We start from the raw sequence: 21,406 nt of genomic DNA on the forward strand, positions 1-21,406 counted from the left end.
AATGAGGGATGGTGTGTGCTTTCAGAATTTCCATTTAAATTAATACCAATAACAGATAACTACATTTGATTTTTCTTGAACATATTCATTGGCCTCCAGCATTTCTAGTAATGTGGCATGTAGCAAAGCTCTGGTCTGTAGCAGTATATGTATTAGTAAATCCATTCATTCATTGTTGTGTCTTCTGACACTACTTTGAAATAAAATTTCTGACAATATATCTCCTGAATTTTGGAACAAAGAACAAAACGAACACATACAAAACAAAAAAAAAGAATTTATCAATATACAGAGTCCATCTTCAACAATTAATTTGTGTGTGTAAGGGTTTTGTATAGTTGCTGCTTATAAAGAACAAATAATGATCAGAAATAAATCTGATGGTTGTTTTGAAAATGGTACAATATATGCAAAAGTTAGTTTGTTTAAGCTGTATGTTTCAATTAATCGCAAAATGAACAGATTTGCATTAACTATCCATCATGCAAAGGTAAATATTATTCTTTCTGCAAATTTGAATGCATGTTTACTATTTATGTGCAGTTACAGATACAAAATAAAAAAAAAACAATGAATGTTAGTTGGAGAAATTTAGATATCCTTTCAGTCAACTCTTTTACACCTCTTGGCAAAAGTAACAGCTTCCAAATGTTTTCTATAGCCCCCATTCTTTTGAAATTTTTGCGTATTCTTTCTTGCAGAACTCTTGTAGCTCAGAAATATTTTTAGATCTCCTTACAAATATCGCACGTGTAAGATTCCTGCAAAGATTTTCCATAATATTCAGGTCCAATAACTATGAAGACTATCACAAAACCTTTATTTTTCTTTTCTGTATGTGCTTCACAGTTTCATTGTCTAATTTGAATCATTGATTTAATAACATTTCTCCACCTGGACCATGAAACGTTAACTTCTAAGATAGTTGATTTTAGTCTATCCACATAACCTATGCTACTAGCTGTGACACAATCTCAAAATATTAACGTCTACACTTAATAAGGTATTCAATTATTTAAATGTTTTTTTTCTGTGTTGTTACGGTTGAACAGTTTTTGTTTCTCTGCCCAAACCACTTCAAGTCTAAGCAATTCGGGCTTAACAAGGTTTTCTTTGTATGCTTTATATGATGATTTTGAGGATGAGGTCAGAGAATAGTTTTCTTTCTATTATGTGGATCATGTTGCATAAGATTGTTGTAATGTAGACTTGTGGACAACTACTTCAGTTAAACTATTCAGCAAGTCATTTACAGTGATCTGCAGGTTCTGTTTATAAGTTTGGGAGCAGTTCTAGTAGAAGTTTCTCTTGGTCTTTTGGATTTCCTACAGTAATTTCTGGTCTTCTGAAATTTCCTTCAGTTCCTTCAATAATTTCAATTTCTCACAGTTGAAATTGTTAGCAGGGAGTATATAGATATTGTTTTAGTTTGTAAGACTGATTTATCTCTCTGTTGGCTTGGCCTTTGAAGGGCCCTATGGTTGTTGTTAAAAAGTAGATAGAACAATAGTGACAACCTTAAAGGTTGGAAGAATCACATATTTATTAATTTGTGAAACTGTCTCTGCCTAATTGTAGATCTAATGAGACAATAACTTTTATGGATTTTATTTTATTTACAGGGGTAAATTACAATGGATCAATTGGAAGAGTGCTGAAACTTCGGCATCTGCTATATTCAGTTTTCTTATTTTGAATATGTAAACAATTGCACATGAACTTTTGTTCCAATTTGCAGAAAAATGTAGTGTTTAACTTCATGTACAGGTAGCTCTCAACTTACAACCATAAGTTAAGTGACCATTCATAGTTACAATGGCACTGAAAACAAGATGACTTATGACTTATTGCAGTATCTCCGTGGTCACGTGATCAGAATTTGGACACTTGGCAACTGGCTCGTATTTATGATGGTTGCAGTGTCCCAGGGCCATGTGATCATCTTTTGTGACCAAGTAAAAATGGATTTCACTTAACAACGTGTTATAACAACTCAGTGATTCAGTTAACAATGGTGACAAGAGAGATCATAAAATGGGGCAAAACCACTTAACAACTGTCTTGCTTAGCAACAGAAATTTTGGGCACCATTATGGTCATAAATCAAGGAGGTTGTATCATTTTTTGAACACTTAGTGGTTCATTGAAACATACAGCTTAATCATACTTTCATACAAAGTCTCCATATTTCAGAAATTATGCAAAAATAAACAAGCTCATACTTTGTATTAAATTGTGACTTTAAATTTGATTTTAAATTTCAATTGAAAAGTGATATACTAATTTCTTGCCTGATCCTGACAATTATTGATTTTATTTATGGGGAAGATATAATTTATTTGTCATTTCAGGAAATCATAGTATCACAAAGTTTGAGAACCTCTGCAGTTTTTTATGCTGGGCTCATTCATATATATACAAATAAAATACATATAGCCATATTTAATTAAATTATCTAGGAATCTGGAGAAGGATAGTAGACAATTAATATACCTTTGTTGTATGTAATTGACACATTTAAAGCAGGAAAAATAAAAACAATACTTTATTTGGCCAAGTGTGATTAAACACATAAAAGATTTGTTTCTTATGGAGAAGCTCTCAGTGTACATGCAACAGAATGATAATCATCATAATAATACCAATAGAAGGGGGAAGTAAAGATGATAACAAGAAGGATAAACAATAATTCTACAGCCATACTACATGGGTAAATATAGATAGACATTAGACAGCACTGTGGGAATTAGGTGTTCAACAGAACGATGGCCTGAGTGGGGGAAATGTCTCTATGTCTAATTGTTTTGGCCTGCAATGCCTGAGGGGAGGAGTTGAAACAGTTTATGTCCAGGATGTCAGGGGTCTGCAGATATGTTCTCAGTCCACCTTCTGACCTGAGCGAGATACAAATCTTCTATGGGAGGCAGGGTGGTTGTAATTATTATTTCTGCTATCTTAACTATCCACTGGAGTCTGTACTTTTTCTGTTTGGTTTCTGTACCAAATCAAACAATTCTAGAAATACAAATGACAGACTCACTAATTCTCTGTAAAACTTTATCAACAGCTCCTGGAGCAGTCTGAACTTCCTGAGTTGACACAGGAAGAACATTCTTTGTTTTGCCTTTTTAATGATGGTTCTAATGTTAAGTGTCCATTTCAAGTACTGGGAGATTATAGAACCCAAAAATTTGAAGGGCTCTGGTGTTAATACTATGATGGTATAATATTAGTAGCAATAGCACTTAGACTTATATACAGCTTTATAGTGCTTTACAGCCCTCTCTAAGTGGTTTACAGAGTCAGCCTATTGCCCCCAATAATTTGGGTCCTCATTTTACCCACCTCGGAAGGATGGAAGGCTGAGTCAACCTTGAGCCTGGTGGGATTTGAACTGCCAAATTGTAGGCAGCTGGCTGCAGAAGTAGCTTGCAGTACTGCACTCTAACCACTGTGCCACAGAGACTCCTTATGGTAAGAGATGGTATACCTCGTATTATGGTAAGAGATGGTAAAATAGAAGGGCACCTTCTGAAATCCACTCTCATTTCCACAGTTGTAAGAGTATTCAGCTCTAGGTTGTTATGCCTGCACCACAGGGTGAATTATTCAATCTTCCAACTATATGCAGACTCGTCACCATCTTGAATAAGGCCAATGACCATAGTATCATCTGCAAATTTCAGTACTTTAATAGAGAGTTCTCTTGAGATACAGTCATTGGTATATATCGAAAAAATAGCAATGGAATGAGCCCTCAGCCTTGAGGGGCACTTGTGGTCATTGCCCAGATACTAGATACAATTTTCTCTAGCCTCACCTGTTGCTTCCTATCTGTTAAAAACTGATTATCCACTTACAACTATGAGCAGGTACAGAAAGCTGGATCAATTTAGAATAGAAAATTTCTGGAATGATGTCCCAAAGATGCTTCTAGAGCTCTGGAGAAGCTTCTTGGATGAGAAGTGAAATGCTTCTTGAAAAAGCACCTTTGGGATAATCATGACTTGGATAACTGATAATCTCTATATAAAGCTTCTGGAATGATGGTATTAAATGCTAAGCTGAAGTCCAGAAAAAGGCCCTGTACATAGGACTCTGGAGATTCAAGATGCTGCAGAATGTAGTGTAATTACTTCTTGACAACATCTCTGCTGACCTATTTGCTTGGTAGATAGTCCTCAGCTTACAACACTTCATTTAATGACCATTCAAAGCTACAATAGCACAAAAAAGGTGCTGTTTTTCACACTTACAACATTGCTGTATCCCCAGCAATGTGCAATCCCCAGCAGTTTATGTGATCAAAATTCAGACATTTGGCAACTGATTCATGTTTGTGATGGTTGCAGGGTATATTGATGATGGCTGCAATGCCCCGGGGGGTCACATGATTAACTTTTGCAACCTTATGACAAGCAAAGTCAAAGAGCAAATCAGATCCACTTAACAATTGTTTTAATAACTGCAGTGATTAACAACTGTGGCAAGGAAGGTCGTAAAATCAGACAAAATTCATTTAACACATATTTTACTTAGCAACAGAAAATTTGAGTTCAGTTGTGGTTATAATTCAAGGACTGCCTGTACAAGGGGTCTATCAGTGGATCTGTTATACCTTTCAGCTGTCATCTATATTATCATATTACCACCTTTTTTTGTCATCTTTGCCATTAAAGCATATCGAACTATTCAAAGCCTTTCCTGTTTTCCAGGACCTTTCTACTACCTGCCTGGCTGCAACCAATAAGAAAACTATCAAATCTTTATGTTTCAAGGTGTTATTTAGATTATTTTTAAAAACTTAGGTCAATTTAGGATCTAATATTAGGTCATTATCTATTCTATTTTGTACAAATTTAGTTTTAAAAGCTGGACAATTTTTTAAGATCATATACAAATTTAGTTCAAAAAAGCCGAACAATTTTATACAACTATCTTATAGATAACCTATTTCTTTATGTTTTCTCCAACACATAGGGATTATACTAGAATTTGAATTTATTGAAGGCTGCATCTTGTAGTTAATGACCAAACATTTATGGATACTTTCTTGAGTTATTTCAATGCAAATTTTGTGCACAGCACCAAAAACTAAGGATTCTATGGTCTTTTATGAATACTGCCCAGTTAGACCAGAAGATTTAAGTATTGATCATTGCAGGAGCTAAGAGCCAGCCATGGGCACAGTTCCAGCGCAAATCTGCTCGCCTGTCCCGCAGTTCCACCTACAGCCAGCTTTCAGCCACTTTGACTGCCGCCAGTGGTGGGCCAGACATGAGAGGGTTCCCGTCCTTCATCGGGGCTGAAAGTAATGGCAGTGGTAAGGGGACATCATGGAATGTGGGATAGGGAGGGGTGGAGCATTAAAGCTACCCATTATATTACAGCTTGTCTCTGACGCCAGATTTGGAGATATGAAATATATATTTAACTACTTTATTGTTGTATTGAGAGTGAGAGGAGAAGATATATCTGTTACTAATATCAACCTCACTCTGTTGAAGTCTTCTTCCCTTTCATATCCTTTATATCTAAGTTTGGGATGTTCGGCTACAGAGTTCCAACTGAGCAGGTAGTTACACTGCCATCATCTGTCCTTAAATAGGAAGATTCCCCACTACCATCTGGAATATGGAACAGAACATTAAATCCCCTTTATTCTGGAATAAGTTTTTAAATAAATTGTAACCTATAACCAGCCTCAAATGGGGTATAAGAAACAAAGTAAAGGCTTGAAAGAATAATGTAATTGCTATGAATCACATGAGGTTGAAACCCAGCATTCAGCAATCTGAAAAAAATCTGAGTGAGCACATATCCATCAAGCTAACACAATAAATTAAGTAACTCTCATGAAATTAACTAAATGTTATCTTCCAACCTTGCCAGCATTCTGTAATTTGGACTTCAATCTTTAGCCCAGTCACATTACATTTGTTTTCTTAAGTGCCCAATTCCTGCAAGGCCTCCAAGCCCAGAAAGAAAATTTCCCTCCCTCTGAATTCCATCCCCTTCCCATTTTTTGTAGAGAGTAGGTCTGTATTTTAATAATACATGATTATAATTAAAAATCCTTTTAATCTACTACAATTCATACGCTACTCTACGCACAGTGTCTTTTGGATTTTGTCTCTTGAACATGCATATCCAATGTATAAGTAGCTGTGGGGCCTCTGGGGATGTGAGAGTCATTATTTCTTAATTCTCTTTGTACAGCTAGTAATACATGGTTGGAGTTGGTGCCTATTGTTGCAGTCAGTGTTCACCTCTTCACTGCAAATAGCACAGAAGTCCAACTTTCTGGCTCAGTCCACCTCTCCATCCCACTGCCACTGAACACCGCTGCTGTAGCAAGTACCAGTGTGCCAGCCTGGCGCTTTGACCTCAAAAGCGGTGAGTGGTGGAATGCTTATGAATCAAATTTTTAATAGTTTTATCATTATTCTATCGAATAATTACTAACGTATGAAGCAAGGAACAACACTGCTTGGATAAACAGAGGCTTTGGCAGGAAGCACACTGAGTGATTAATAGGATCCAAACATCCTCTCCTTCACCCATAGAAGCAAGTTTTCTGCAGGATCATAAATTTTTTAAGTGTACCTGGAAAAACATTAGGAAATTGTGCTGGCAAGCAAGAACCATGCCTCCAAGAGCTCAATCTGATGTGGAAGCATTTTGTAACCAGAAAGAAGATGAGGTTGAGATTGATGGAAATGTTCTACTTTAATAGTGTAGAGGAATAGGCTCCTGGTGCAGATCTTATATAATACGAGCCTGTAGTAATGAAGGTGGGAGTCACTTCATGTATTTTCTTTTTCTTTGTACTTTTTATTCTTTTTTTCTATTCTTTTTTTTAAAGTTTAGTTTATATTGCATCCCAGCCTTCCAATTTAGAATTGATATGGGTATATATGTTTTATTTCTATAATAAATCTAAGCTCATTTTCTTTATTTACCCCTATGCTAGCAAAATGCTGCCTGTTCAATACCAGACAGCATTGTTTGGTATAGGGGTAGGCAGAAGGTTTCCTAGCCTCTTTCAGGTTAGGGGTTTGGTTAGGATTAATACTAAAGTGCTGAAGGTATTAAATGAAATGATGGTTAGAACTAATATTGAAGTTATTAAGTGAAATGATGGCATTAGAATTTCACATAGAGGAGATATTTCGAGAGCCATATTATGTTTTTGCCTATTCCCTATCCCAGTGTTGTGTTTTTGTCTACATGAAAACACACTAGATGTGGCACAACAAAGATACCGATTACAATATGAATAATTTTGATTGGGAGGAGTTGGGGGGTTAGTGCTGGTGAGCAGTTCTCTTTCTTTTAGGTTATTCAGATGGCCTTTTTAATTACTTCAGATTCAGTCATATACTCTTTCCTTAGGGCTGTGGATCCGAAATGGAACTGGACTCATCCGCAAGGAGGGAAATCAGCTTTACTGGACATTTGTATCTCCACAATTGGGCTACTGGGCAGCCGCTATGCTGTCTCCTGTATCAGGTAAAATTGCCAAAGTCTCTGAGAAGTAAACTTATCTGAGTGCACACAAGGTGTTTGTTTGTTTGTTTTGCATAATTGGTATCATGATATGAGGAAGATTAACTTGTTAGATCAATTATCAGTTAGGAGAATGGCCCTTTGCACAGTTCCCACAGAGGTCCTTTGCAAAAGTAAAAATGCCTTTAAATTAAATAATTGAGGGATAATTTGATTCCTGAAAATTAAATCTATCTGAGATAGATTTCTGTAACTTTATCGCATTTTCTTCAGTAAATCATGCTAAATCCAGAGAGAATCTTACTTCCTGTTGCAATAGACTGCCAAGAACTTGATACTGGTGGGGGATTGTTTTGGGGTGTGGCATTTTTTGGATTGTAATTTCATTCAGACTCTCAGTTTGCATGAAATGTTTTTCTTCTAACTTTGGGACACATGCCCTGTCTGGTTCATAAGTGCATGAAATATCATGATAAAAGGGCTGGAAGTTTAGCACACAACACGATGTTTATTATTCTCCCCCCATCCACCCATCCCAATCTTTTCTCCAAACAAATTTTCCAGAGGATATTCTCTAAATCTTTTGATGCTTTTTGTTATTTGTTAACTAAACTGCATTTTAAAAAAAAATGAATGAAATTCTAAGCCACCCAGAGAATATAATTTAAAGGGATTTATATATAGATTCTCCTCATAGATAGCAAATACTGTTTCCGAGTCAAGTGAAAAAGGGCCCCATACTATGTAATCATAAAAGCTGCTTCTTTGCAGGGCTGGCAACTTCAGCAGCAGGAATTAAAGATATTGCTACGTACCATACTATCTTTCTACTTACTATCTTGGGTGCCCTGGCATTGCTGGTCCTCATTTTGCTCTGCCTGCTTATCTACTATTGCAGGTAAGTGCCACTCTTTCTCTCATTTCTCCTGCTCCACCGTTTGTTTCTAACTTGAGCCCATTTCTAAAACCATTTTTCATAGTCCTACTAAGCACCAGTACTTTAACAAAGGCTTACTTGTGGCAAATTATTTCATTTGAATATTGTTATATTCACCTTATTTGAATTATTGCAGTAATTGGCCCTGAATCCATGAGATTATGTGCATCTCCTGTTTCCACCTAAACTCAGAAGTTACAACTACCCATCATTAGTAAAATCAGCATCATATAATGTTTACTTCTGGGAGTTTCAGAGAGGGCATTTTGAAACCAACACACTCCTGCATGCAATCAGCTGGTAAAGAGCGGTAGGCATGGCAGCTGAGCTGAGGGTTGCAGGATTCCTTTGGAATTTGGACAGCTGTTCCAAACACTTTAACACTAGTCATTGGACAATGTCAGGCAGTCTTTGTAGCTGATTAGTAATGGATCGGCTTCTTTCCTGTCCTCGTCTCCAAGGCCCATTTTCTTCAACCTTGGCCTTTCTTGCCATATTTTAGTTAAGTTAAAAGGTTTTAAACTTTTTCAGGCCACAGAACTCCTGTACATACCGTGTTTCTCATATAATAAGGCCGGGTCTTATTTTTTTTTGAGCCCCGAAAAAATGGCTAGGCCATCTTTTCGGGGGTGACTTAATTCCCCCCCCTTGCATCTTCGGGCAGGCGGGGACAGCTTGGATGTTGATCTTGGCGTTGGTGGGGCACTTCGTATTGGTGTCAACGCAGGCAGCACTATATCCGGGTGTGCAACAAAAGTACTTCCTAACGGCAAGCCCCCCCACCATTCCCCCCATTTCGCATGTTTTAATATAGGCCTTAATTTGGGGGAGGGCTTAATTTCATTCATGCCTATAAAACATGCTGGGACTTCCTATTGGGGAGGCCGTATTGTTGGAGAAACAGGGTACTATAAATATCAGACATGATATTATTCCGAATTCGATTTTTGAAATCGCCGGGCGGCGGAGCATGCTGGGACTTGGGCGGCGCGAGCAGCGGGAGGCGGTGGGCGGCGTGGGTGGCGGGCAGCGCAGCGGGTGGCGCGAGCGGAAGGCGGTGCGGCGGTGGGCAGTGCGGGTGGGTGGGTGGCGCGGGCGGAGGCGGTGCGGCGGCGGGCAGTGCGGGCGGGTGGGCGGTGCGGCGGCGGGCGGCGCGGGCAGCGTGGGCGGTGCGAGCAGCGGGCGGCGTGGGCGGTGCGAGCAGCGGGCGGTGGGGGTCTCTTTTGGCGGCCCTCGATTTTTTTTTCAGAGGGGAATATCATGCCTGTATATGTATATGTCTGTATAACATATAATAAAGAGGACAGTGCCTCTAAGTGTGCAAAAGTGCCTTTTCCTCAGTCTTGAAGGAAACATTTGCAATTCAGCTTGAAAAAGGGGAAGAGTAATATAGGCCAATAGCTTAAGCTTCCAGGGAAATTTGAACGCAGGATCCTTCATTAGAAATTCAAGAAGAAAAATGGATGCTATCTCAGGTTGAGACAAAGGGTTATCCATGATCACTATTGCATCTCAAATCCTCAAAGCCAACAAAGTATTTTATTTCCAGAAGTCCAGAAACACGTGCTGGAATTAATAAGCTGGACAAGTGTGTGTTTCTAGCAAGTAGAGTATTTTTTCTATATTTCATAAACTTAGAGCCTTGAAAGGAACCCAATTCAAGGTCTGGAAATATACTCACCTTCCTTTTATCACCCAACATACTTCTTTGGGATTCAAAGCCAGATTTATTCAAACTGATCTCCTTAGAGCAGGGGTCCCCAAACTTGGCAACTTTAAGACTTTGTGACTTCAACTTCCCAGAATTCTCCAGCTAGCATAGCTAGCTGGAGAATTCTGGGAGTTGCAGTCCTAAGTCTTAAGCTACCAATTGAACCTCTGCCTTAGAGAGTCACAAGTGTCACAAATGTGATACATTTTCATGCAATTCAGCTAAGTTAGACCTGAAAATTGACCTGGACACAGAAATGAACACACAGAGATGATACATTTAAATTCAATCGGGTGGTTGTTTAAAAGTGTTTAAAATGGCACTACTTTTAGAAGAACTGAAAATGGAACTTAAAAATTACAAAGAAGAGGCACAAGAAGGGAGAGGTTCTTTTGGCTTCGTATTTCAATTCTTAGAAATGGAGATCTGGAACTATGAGAAACAACAAGAAATGCCTGCAGAACAAGAAGATTGGGACAAAGAAGAAGCCATCTTTAATGAACAAGTAATTTTATGTGGGGAAAAAAAAAAGGAAAAGGGGAAAGAGAATGAAAAGTTTAAGATTTGAAAAAACAACCAAGAAAAGGAAGAATAGTTTGAAAAATAAGTATAATATTAGAAAGCAACAAAGGGGAATACAGAAGAGAGAATTAAAGTAGAGAGACAAGGGGTAAAAGGGGAGGGAGAAGAAGAGAGGGAAGAAGGAAAGGAAAAGAATTTATAAAGGACAGAAACAAGATATGGAAAAACAGGGCCTATTTAGAGATAATGGGTGAAAAATTAATTGAAAAGGGATTCTGCAAAGGTACATAAGATAGTATTGTTATATTAGAAATAGAAATAATTTTAGAAAATATGAAACAATGTATGATTAAAATGATGGATAAAATAGTTATTGTAATCTAGTGAAATGTTTGTTAATAAATAAAGGAAATAAAGCTGAATGAGAGAATTGAATTAGGAAAGGATGGGAACATTTTAATTATTTAATGTTTTATAAAATATAAGGGAAGAGAAATAGGGGGAAAAATTAATTACAGAAAGCTTATAAGTGTTCCCAAGGAAGTATGATATTTAATTGAAAAGAAATGTTAAAGATGTTAAGATTTTAATGAATATTAATGATAGAACTGAATTGGAATGGAATGAGTGTTTTAATTACATATATTTATAATCACTTTTTAAGAATATAGTGTGTATTTTAAGAATGTACCAAGCAGAATTTGATTGGAAGTTATGTATTATACTGAATGTTATAACCTCAAGGTATATATTGAAACTTAAATAAGAGTTGAATGGATAAAATTAAAAGATATAAAGGTGTCATACTCCAATTAGTAACTACAGGAGAAAATTTGTTTAATGAGAAAAGAAAATATGAATTTGAAACAGGACAGACAAAAGTATAAATATAATGATTTGAATTGAGATGAGATAATTTAAATAAAATTGAGAAAATTAAGAGAGGAGAAAAACTATGTAGAAAATGTAAAACAGTAATAAGATATGGAATAGAACATAAAAAGTGAGCATGAAATTGAGTTTGTGTCCGTATGAAGAAGTGTAACCTGGGACCATGCTATTTTCAAAAAAACATGTTTTATTTGTACTATGTATTTTTTTTTGTGAAAACCCAAATAAAATTTTCAAAAAAAAAAAAATTCCAGTGATTGATCACCCAGAACTTCTGGGGACAAGCAGGTCCACTGGTTGATTGTTCTCACTGTCAGAAAGTTTCTCCTTAGTTTTAGGTTGCTTCTCTCTTTGTTCAGTTTCCATCCATTGCTTCTTGTTTGCCTCCTGGTGCTTTGGAAAATACATTTTTCCCCCCTTTCTTTGTGGCAGCCCCTTAAAAGCCTGTTGCCTATATCACACTCTTGAGTAAAGCATGTGAGCCATTTCCTCCTTTCAGTGGTCCATGAAAGTACATCTATAGTATGCAGATAATAAAGTCAAAACAGGTGAACAACATTTTTACAGAACTATAGATAAGTTGAGGCTGGATGACAAGGAATGGCTGGGAGACGCCAGGTGAGGCACCCCTTGATGTGAGTGACATTGAGTTGGCCATGCCCACCCAGTTACATGACCACCAAGCACGCCCACCCAGTCACATGACCACCAAGCCATGCCCACCCAGTCACATGACCCCCAAGCCACGCCCACCAAATAAGCCACAACCACAGAACTGGTAGTAAAAAAATTTGAATTCCACCACTGCTCTGGACCCTTGGGAGGGCGAAAACTGCCTCCCCAGGCTCTGGAGGCCCACCAGAAGTCGGAAACAGGAAGTTCTGGTAGGCCACACCCATCCAGCAACTGGGCAGCAAACCAGTTGCTGGGACTTTTGAATCCCACCCCTGGGTACAGTTGTAAATCCATTTTTTGCAGCACTGTCATGACATGGAAAGGTCGCTGAATGAATATTGTTGAATTATATGTTACAGATGTTAAGGTCTATCTGCAAGTCTGAAAACACAAATTTCCCCATTATCTCCTTTATAGCCTAAGGGGTCAGGGAGAATCTCTTCTGAATTTCATTCTTCCCCTATTATGCAGCTATTGGTTATACCCACACTCTCTTATCCGACAATTCCCTAGGCAGCATCTTTCCATTCTGTTTCTGAAGATCTTTCTCACATTTCATTACATATATCTTATTGAGACCTTTCCAGAGGAATATCTCTCAACAACTTTTGTGCAGAGATGTTCCAGTCGAAGTTAATAAGATGGGAACTTTCAGGCATCATAGAAGAGCTTTTCTGTGCAGAGGATGTGATATGTCAGAACTTGAATTGTGATACCTTTCTATCTGTACAGATCTTTGTAACCATTTTCTTTCTTTACTTCTTCCTCCTTAGGAGACTATGTCTCAAGCCACGTCAACAACATAGAAAGCTTCAGCTTTCTGGGGCTCTGGATGCATCCAAAAAAGATCAAGCTACATCAATGTCACAGATTAATCTTATTTGTACCAGCCATATGGAGACAGCTTCATCCAATGGGGACATAGATGTGCATACACCCATCCTCAAATCAGCCTTCTCCTCTTCCAGGGAGTTTGAGAGCTCCCGTGAGGAATTCTTCAAGCAAATGCCAAACCAGAAAATGCGCCATGCCAGCAAGGCCTCCACAGTAGACACACTGAGCCAGCGAGGTGGTCCCAAGGATGACTATCCCCGAATGGTGGAGGGCTATTCATTGAAAGCAGCCCGGTCCATGGATACCCCTGGCACACTAGAACCCCCTCTCTTGGAAGATTACAAGCGTAACTATTCACATCAGCGTGTAGAAGACAAGTGCAGTGAGACACAGCGCAAGCAAACACGGAATGACAGCAAGCCTTATTTGCAGGAGCCCCCATCGCCACCACCTCTCCCAGCTCCTTTTGACCACTATATGGCCCATAAAGTGGATGCCAAACCTCCTGATTTCATGATGTCACAGTCTGTAGACCACCTGGCCCGTCCCACCTCTCTGAGTCAACCTGGACAGCTAATCTTCTGTGGTTCTATTGACCATATGAAAGATACAGTGTACCGAAATGTCATGCCAACCCTCGTAATTCCTGCCCACTATATGCGCCTGGCTCCAACAGAACAGACTGCTGCGGGCTCTGAAAATCAACCAGATATGGACCCAGCTGCTATGGGACTCCCTCATCAATTTGGTCCCCAGGAACAACAAAGACAGCAGCTCCTCCAACAGCAGCTTCAACATCCACAATTCCAACTACAGCAACATCAAGTGGAAGACCCAGAGGGGAAGGGTTGGGGACCGCACACACAATCTGTCAGTGGTTCAGTCACCATACCTGTGTTGTTGAATGAGTCCACTATGGCCCAACTGAATGGGGAGCTACAGGCACTGACTGAGAAGAAGTTGCTGGAACTGGGTGTAAAGCCACATCCACGAGCCTGGTTTGTATCTCTGGATGGACGTTCCTCTCAAGTCCGTCATTCTTACATTGATCTCCAGGGCCCTGAGAGGAATCGCAGCAATGATGCCAGTCTGGACTCAGGGGTGGATGTCAATGAAGCCAAGCCCACCAAGCGCCTGAAGGAGGAGCGCATGGGTCCAACATACTCTAAACTGGTCTTTGCCGATGCTGACACAGAACAAAGCAGCAGCGAGAGCCGCACTGCAATTTGTTCCCCCGAGGATAACTCACTCACCCCTCTGCTGGATGAAAACACTGACCACCGTGCTGCTACAATTCCACGACATGGGCGCAGCCGTGGCAACAGCTCTCGCAGTAGCAACAGCAATAGCGAACTGCGCCGTGATTCAATGACCAGCCCAGAGGATGACAGCAATGAACCTTCTGAAGGAACTGATGACCAGGGAGACAAGAAGAGTCCATGGCAAAAACGTGAGGAACGACCTCTCATGGTCTTCAATGTGAAGTAGCCAGAAGGAGGAAGAAAGTTCACCCTCCTTGCATACTTTGGGTGGGGTAGGACAAGGCACCAGAACCATGGAGATCAGTATTTGCCTTTGAGTCTTGTTTGGCTTCCTATTCTCTCCATCTCATCAAGTGTTCAGCCGAACTGAAGCCCTTATTTTTTGACAGAAGAGATGAACGAACAGAGCAAGAAATAGCTGCATTAATGGTGTTTTTTTTTTCCTCAGCCACTAAAGCCACTGTCTTGCTCAAGGCAGGTTAAGAAGTGCCACAGCAAACTACCTAAGAAAATTTGGCCTCTTTCTGTTTCCACCAACCACTGTGAACCAAGCAATCTGGGGCACAAGAATTACAAAGGATATAATGACAGCGAAGGAAGTTTCATTGTTCTGTAACTCTTGTCAATCTGTGGAGAGGATACTGCTGTCCTATGTGGTTCCAGTTCCTAGAATCCCTTATTCCCCATCCAGTTTGGTATAACCGGAACTAGTGCTGTCCCCTTGCCCTGACACTCTGGGAACAGAGGTGCAGTGGAAAGGCATGACTCAACTCTACAACCCTTTTGCCCTCAGGGCTTTGTACAGTTCTTTTTTTAAAATTAAGTCCTGTGGATTTTCCAAGCCAAAATCTTGGAGGAGGTGAGTGCCCAGGGCTCTAGGTTGATGTCCATCTGTGCCTATCATCCTTTTATGATCCAATGACTTGGATTACAATACAGGGCCCAGATAAAGGGGGGGTGGGTGGGGAAATTTGGGCATTAGTGTGGGTAATATACATATGTGTGTGCATGCGTGTATGTCAGTGGTGGGTGGGAGTCTGAGCCGTATGTGTGGATAGATGTGTCTGACCTCGCTGCCAAATGAACTCCCTATTGGAGTCATCTCTGTGCCCCCCCCCTTTTTCCCCCCTTGTGCCTGCAACTCCTCTGTCTCCTCCAAGTGCCTTCTGGCCCCAATGTCTCCCTTCCTCCACCCAACCAGGCAACTGTGAATGAAGCCTTGATCTCTGTAGAGGCGTACAGGCATACCATCTGTTCATAGCTGCTCAGATCTTCCTTTCTGTATAATCCCTTTTTTTTTTCCTGCAGTGAGTCCTTGGCAGGGGATTAAGAAGGGGGATTGCTGAAGGAAAAACCAACTGACACATCTCTGCTTGTAAACGTAGGGGCCAATTTGCTAAGCCATCAGCACAGACTTAGGGAACTGAGCCAACCAGCAACACAGTTGTGAGGATTGGGGGAATCCTAAAGAGCAACCAGAACCAGGTCATAACTTGGTCTTACAGAAGTAACAATAGACCCGATGCAATCCCAAGTAAGGCATTTGTGGAGATCTTGGAGCCCATTGTAGCACATGATTTCATCTGAAGAAAGGAATAGGGGAATTATTAGCCACTGAATTTTTGGTCAGTCAAATTGGAAGATAATTAATAGGGTTCGGCACATTGTGACTGCAAATAAGAAGGTGGAATCTAAGAGCATTTTTAGCATTTTGCTTTTGTGTTGGGCTTTTATCAATCAGTCTCACATCCTTTTGTAATAGCAGAAGGCAGCAAAGACTGAAATAATTTGGGGAAATATTTTATTTCAGACTCTCCTTTATACCAAGACTTGAAGAGCTTAAAATAGAGGTGGGAATTCTTTCTTTTGAGGACAACGTTCTTTAAAAATAAACTGGGAGGCTACAGGTTAGTGACAGCCAGGCCAGAGGTGAAAGTGGGTAGGGTTTCCTCCTGTCCTTTTCTCTTCCTTTCAAACCCACACGCCCATCATCCCCAGGCCTGCAAATTGCTAAAGAAAGGACAGATTCCTCATTAGAGGTCTAAATTGGTTACCTAGAGCACATCTTGCCCTACTGTTGATCTATTTGTCTGCATTTCCTGGGTTTCTTATTTTTTTCTAATTGTCATTTCTCTCACTCTGCTAAAAGATATTGTCTTTTCTGACAGGCACTTCTTTCTTTGCCAAGATCTGGATAGTCTGACTTTATTCATTTCAACTTTAGTTGAAATTTTCAGAATAGAACATAACTTATACAGGGTGAGAGGAGCACTTACTATATGCTCAGAAACATTGGGTTTTTTTTTTATTTGCTTGCTCAATGGGTAAGCCTTATTATTGAAAAAAATGGTTCTGGGGCTGAGCCCTATTTGTATAAAGACTATTTTTTCCATTATAATTCAAATTATTATTTTTTTCGGTTCAGTAATTGCATTGGGATGATTTTATTTTAATTATTTGAGTAATTTCCATATTTTGCCTTCTTCCATAGCATTACATTGAATCATTTTTGTTTATAGGATTTTTTTCCTGAAAGACCACCATTAGAACCACTAATTGTGGAACTCCCCGTACCTGAAGTGATTAATGCAAGATTAATACATGTCAAAGTGCTTCAGAAATAATCCAATTACTTACATGAAATCTTGGCCTAAAATTACAGAAATGTTCATGTCTGATTAATTTTGCAACCTATTCATTTGAGAACTATTAATGTTCAGTAAATCGGGTATAACCTTTTTCCAACCGCAGGTGACACTGCAAGAACTGGCTGACCATTCTCTCAAAGCATTTTATGTCTTTCCATATTCCATTAATACTAAATGATAGATACTATCTGAGTAGTGCAAAAGAATTCTGCATTGTAAGCTGACTACCCAGTCAATCACTAATCTCTCTCAAGAAAGATGTGCCTAACATTGTTTTAATATGTGTGATCTGATAATTATAGCTCTCTACAAAGATAGTAGAATTTTAGTCAAAGTTTGTCAAAGACAATTTTTAAAAAGTCAAGGAAGTATTAATCTTTCCGTCATCCCACACAATCAAAACCCCAGAACCAGAAATGTTTTACTTCCAATCAATGCAAAATGCTACTTTCTATAATTTTATAGCTGAAGAAAAACCTTGCATCCAGGAGATAAGACATACATGTATCTTTAACTATTTTAAATATCTTCTACTTTCTCCAGTGACCTTAAACTGCCAAACATTTGAGGTTTTTTTTTAATGATCTGAAGAAAAAATAGTTGGACAAACTTGGCAAAACGGAGGACGCAGTGGCTACTGTTGGTGAATCTTCCTATTTGTTCTTTAGAATGGTATTAATATATAAATCTTCTGAATTTATCACAGCAACATTGCACAGTGGTGATTTTCTCTCCCAAGAGGATTTATTTTTCTTCTAAGCTTTGGTGTCCCTGTGAAACAAGAAGGGTTACTTTTTTCAAAAGAAAGATCTCACACAAGAGAAGGAAATACTGATTTATTGGTAGCTTATTCATTTATACTGTCTCTTTTCAAAGCTATAACTAATTTAAGACCTGGAAGACAAGTGCAAGGGACAATATTAGGGGGGGGAATTCATTCCTGAATTAGTTACTGTTAGGGAAAGGAATAAAGTAACTACAGCTGTCCTAGTATTCTGCCCTCCTCCCCTTCGCATACACATCAGAATAGACTGAATAGACACAATATGATAATCGTAACATTTATACATGGAAGCAGTGAACAGTATTCAGTGTGGAAAGGACATATGTTTGCCTGCACAAGCAGCAGCAGTCTTCAAAGTGAACAATGCAGTCTTAGTCACTGCTATGTGAGTGGGATGGAGAGGACTAAAGTTAGATTGCCTGCTTTAGAGTCTTTGACTATTCTAAACTGCTTAAAAATACAGCAATTTCAAACATTTTGTAGTGAATAAAATTTGGTGGGGGGAGGGGGCAAAAGGAACTGTATGAAAGTTGGGAATAATGTGGAACAATGTGAATAAGGATAAAATATTTTTAAAGATCTTGGCTAGTCTATGTAGTCCTTGGACTGCAAAAAAATTCAGATAGTCCAAAACTGAAATAAGTGAGATAAGATAAAATCTAGGTTTGGCTATTATCTAGTATTTGACTGGATTTGTATAACTTAAAGCTTTAGCTATTATTTGATTCATAACAAGAAGCATTTCTGTTCCGATCCACAGGTTTAACTGCTTTAAAATGTTAGAATGTGAGCACTTATACAGGTAATCTTCGATTTACAACCACAATGGAATCCAAAATTTCTGTTGCTAAGCAAGACATTTGTTAAGTGAATTTTGTCTCATGATATTTCTTGTTAAGTGAATCAATGCAGATGTTAGTGACACAAATTTTAGGTGAATCAGGCTCCTCCTCCTTTGTCAGAAGGTCACAAAAGGTGATCACATGACCCAGGGATGCTACAATCATCATAAATGAGTCAGTTGCCAAGGGTCTAAATTTTGATCACTGATTTTGGGGATGCTGCAACAGTCGTTAAGTGTGAAATTCAATCATAACTCACTTTTTTCAGTGCCGTACTTTTGAGCTGTCACTAAATGAACTGTTGTGAGTTAAGGACTACTATACATTGTGGCTATCATCTTTATGGAATAAAACCAGAGAGCCATAAAAGCAATCCTGGCACATAAGGCACCTAATTGCATTATTGCATTTTGATGCCAACACTATTTGAACTGTCCAGAGGCTTTTGATTAGCCTAGAGAATACAAATTTCAGTAATAGAATAGGCACCTAAATTAGCTGAGAAGTACCAGTGTGTGGAAAAACAGAGGCTTACAGAAGTACTGTATATATTTAAAAACACTAAAAAGGATCCACAAACTCTCCTCCCCCACATCCAGCATGTCTGTAAATAAAATAAACAGATTCCCTCCATGTGACTTCTGGTGATTTTAAGGCAGCTGTTTATACAGTTCTCAAACCTGTATAGGGCAGAATAGAAGAATGGATAAGGAAAGGCTGCTGGCCTACAGGTAAATTCGAATGTATTTTAAGGTTCACTATTTCTTCTATTTATCAGAAACAAGAGGTAATGGTTGCTGTTTATAGAAAATAAATCTTTAGGATGGCAATACAGAAAATAATTAGGTCTTTAAATAAAACCTGTCTGATAAAAGTAGCTTCATATTGGGCTAGTTCATAACTGAGTTGCCTATTCTTTTAACATTCCAGTCTTCTCCCTTTTGCTGATAGAAACCTATGAGTGATGTATTTTAAAGTTTATTGAATATTGAAGCAGGAAAAGGAACACAAAGTAATGTACATTGTATGTTAATGATGTCCTGCACTCTATGACGATAAATAAGTTTCTTTCAGATCAGATATTGTTCCAGTAATGCCGTGAGCTTTTCTTGCCAGCCATACAAATGTGATTTCCCCAATGTCTTTTTAAAACATTTGGGGGATCCATAGCCCTAATATCCCTTAAAGATCTCCCAAATCATGTTATTAAAAATGATTTCTCACTATATGGCTCTGTGAGGATGATGCTGCAAAAACAGTGCAGCAGTATTGTTCTCAAGTTGGGAATAGCCTATAATATTTTGATGCTTGAAAATATTCCCCAAGCCTATTGTCCTCTCAATACATGTAGGTAAGCATTTTAATAATTTGCATGACAAATTTGGAAAATGGAGATCACCAAGTTCCTTCACTAGTTCATATGGTTAACTTTCTCCAACTTTTACAGATGTTTTACAAATGTGTTGAACTATTAGCTGAGGATATGGAAACAGTGATTCAACACATCCCAAAAATATAAGGTTAAGGAAGATTATGAGATATCATCTCACACTTTTGGTAACAACCAGTGCAAAGTCTCACTTTTATTTAAAGAAGAAAATCCTCCTTAATGTCCTGACTATGGTTAATTTCCAGAAATAAAGGTATTCATCAAAGGTATTGAAGATCATCTTTGGAGGACATAAATGCCATTCTTAGTACAATTAATTACAATACACCTGTCAAAACATCAATTTTTAAATTACCAGGGGTAAGACCATGTCATTTTAGTATAATAGCAAAAATAAAAACAATTTTATTCTATAAAAAAGAATATCTTGTAATTTTACTTGTGTATTTCTGTCCTAGAACTCCAGCAATAATTTATACCTTAACGAGATTTTTGGATAGACTCTCAGCAAAGAATCAAATTAGGATAGCTCTATAATATTATTCATGATTCATCTATTACGAAGAATGGTGAAAGTTTATATATTTGCACTGGCAAAACTGTTTTCATCTTAAAAATCTACACCAAAAAGAATTAGTATATTAACTATACTAGTTAACATTTCAGCTCTTCAAATCCTAATAGCACAACAACCATAATTTGCCTTCACTAAGCATTCTGCGAGATGCCCAGTACACATAATTTGTTGTATTAATTGCATTTTAAGATCAGATATTTTTAAGGGATCTGTCACTGGTTTGCAAAACAGGATATTCAAGTTTGTTATTTAAAAATACCTGTTTCCTCTATACTTTTCCACTTTTAATAAGACATTTTCTGATCTATACCAGCTTAGATTACAAACATGGAGGGACAAACAAAATATTTCTCCAGTTAAAAAAGAAAAAACCCTTTCCATATAGAGAGCTATTGGGATATCATGGGGGGAGGGGAATTACCTATGAACACAGGTACCATGTGCTATATATTCCTGGTTGCTCTAAGAATTAAAAAGGACTCAGATAGGCAATGTCTACTATTCTCAACCAAAAGACACTGTTAAGCTATGGAATTTTGTAATTATTGAATTGCAGGATAAAACTTAGGAGAAAAATCCCACTATTCTGAATGCTGGAATACTGGAAACTGAACTCTCTAGCGATTCATAATTACATGGCCATATATTAATTTAAAAACATGATTTCAAATATCCTACTTGAGCTGCTGGCCTTTGCCGCACACAACTGGTTTTGGAAGTGGTATGTTATAAACAAAACCTAACTGTTCTGGAATTACCAGAAACTAACACAACAAATAAGCAAGTGTAAGTGGAGATAGTAATAAGAAACAAAACATTAAAGG

The 21,406-nt window shown here is 38.3% G+C and overlaps 1 protein-coding gene across 7 annotated transcripts in view; it reads left to right on the plus strand.

Annotated features, from left to right (window-relative positions):
* FAM171A2 (family with sequence similarity 171 member A2) overlaps positions 1-17,693 on the plus strand; it is a 45,412-nt gene extending 27,719 nt beyond the window's left edge. For 3 of the 7 annotated variants that reach the window (XM_026683646.2, XM_026683644.2, XM_087947177.1), the window contains exons 4-8: positions 5,165-5,323; positions 6,220-6,396; positions 7,396-7,512; positions 8,281-8,407; positions 13,019-17,693. In XM_026683646.2, the coding sequence (XP_026539431.1) occupies positions 5,165-5,323; positions 6,220-6,396; positions 7,396-7,512; positions 8,281-8,407; positions 13,019-14,567 (2,129 nt within the window). In that variant the 3' untranslated portion in view covers positions 14,568-17,693. The remainder of the gene's footprint in view (positions 1-5,164; positions 5,324-6,219; positions 6,397-7,395; positions 7,513-8,280; positions 8,408-13,018) is intronic. The other 4 variants (XM_026683648.2, XM_026683649.2, XR_015745951.1 and 1 more) reach the window with 3 other exon arrangements.
* The last annotated feature ends 3,713 nt before the right edge of the window (positions 17,694-21,406 follow it).

This window comes from Notechis scutatus, chromosome Z (genome assembly GCF_049901735.1).
Source record: "Notechis scutatus isolate UNSWTSFEM ecotype Mainland chromosome Z, rNotScu1.2, whole genome shotgun sequence".
NCBI classification, from domain to species: Eukaryota; Metazoa; Chordata; class Lepidosauria; order Squamata; family Elapidae; genus Notechis; species Notechis scutatus.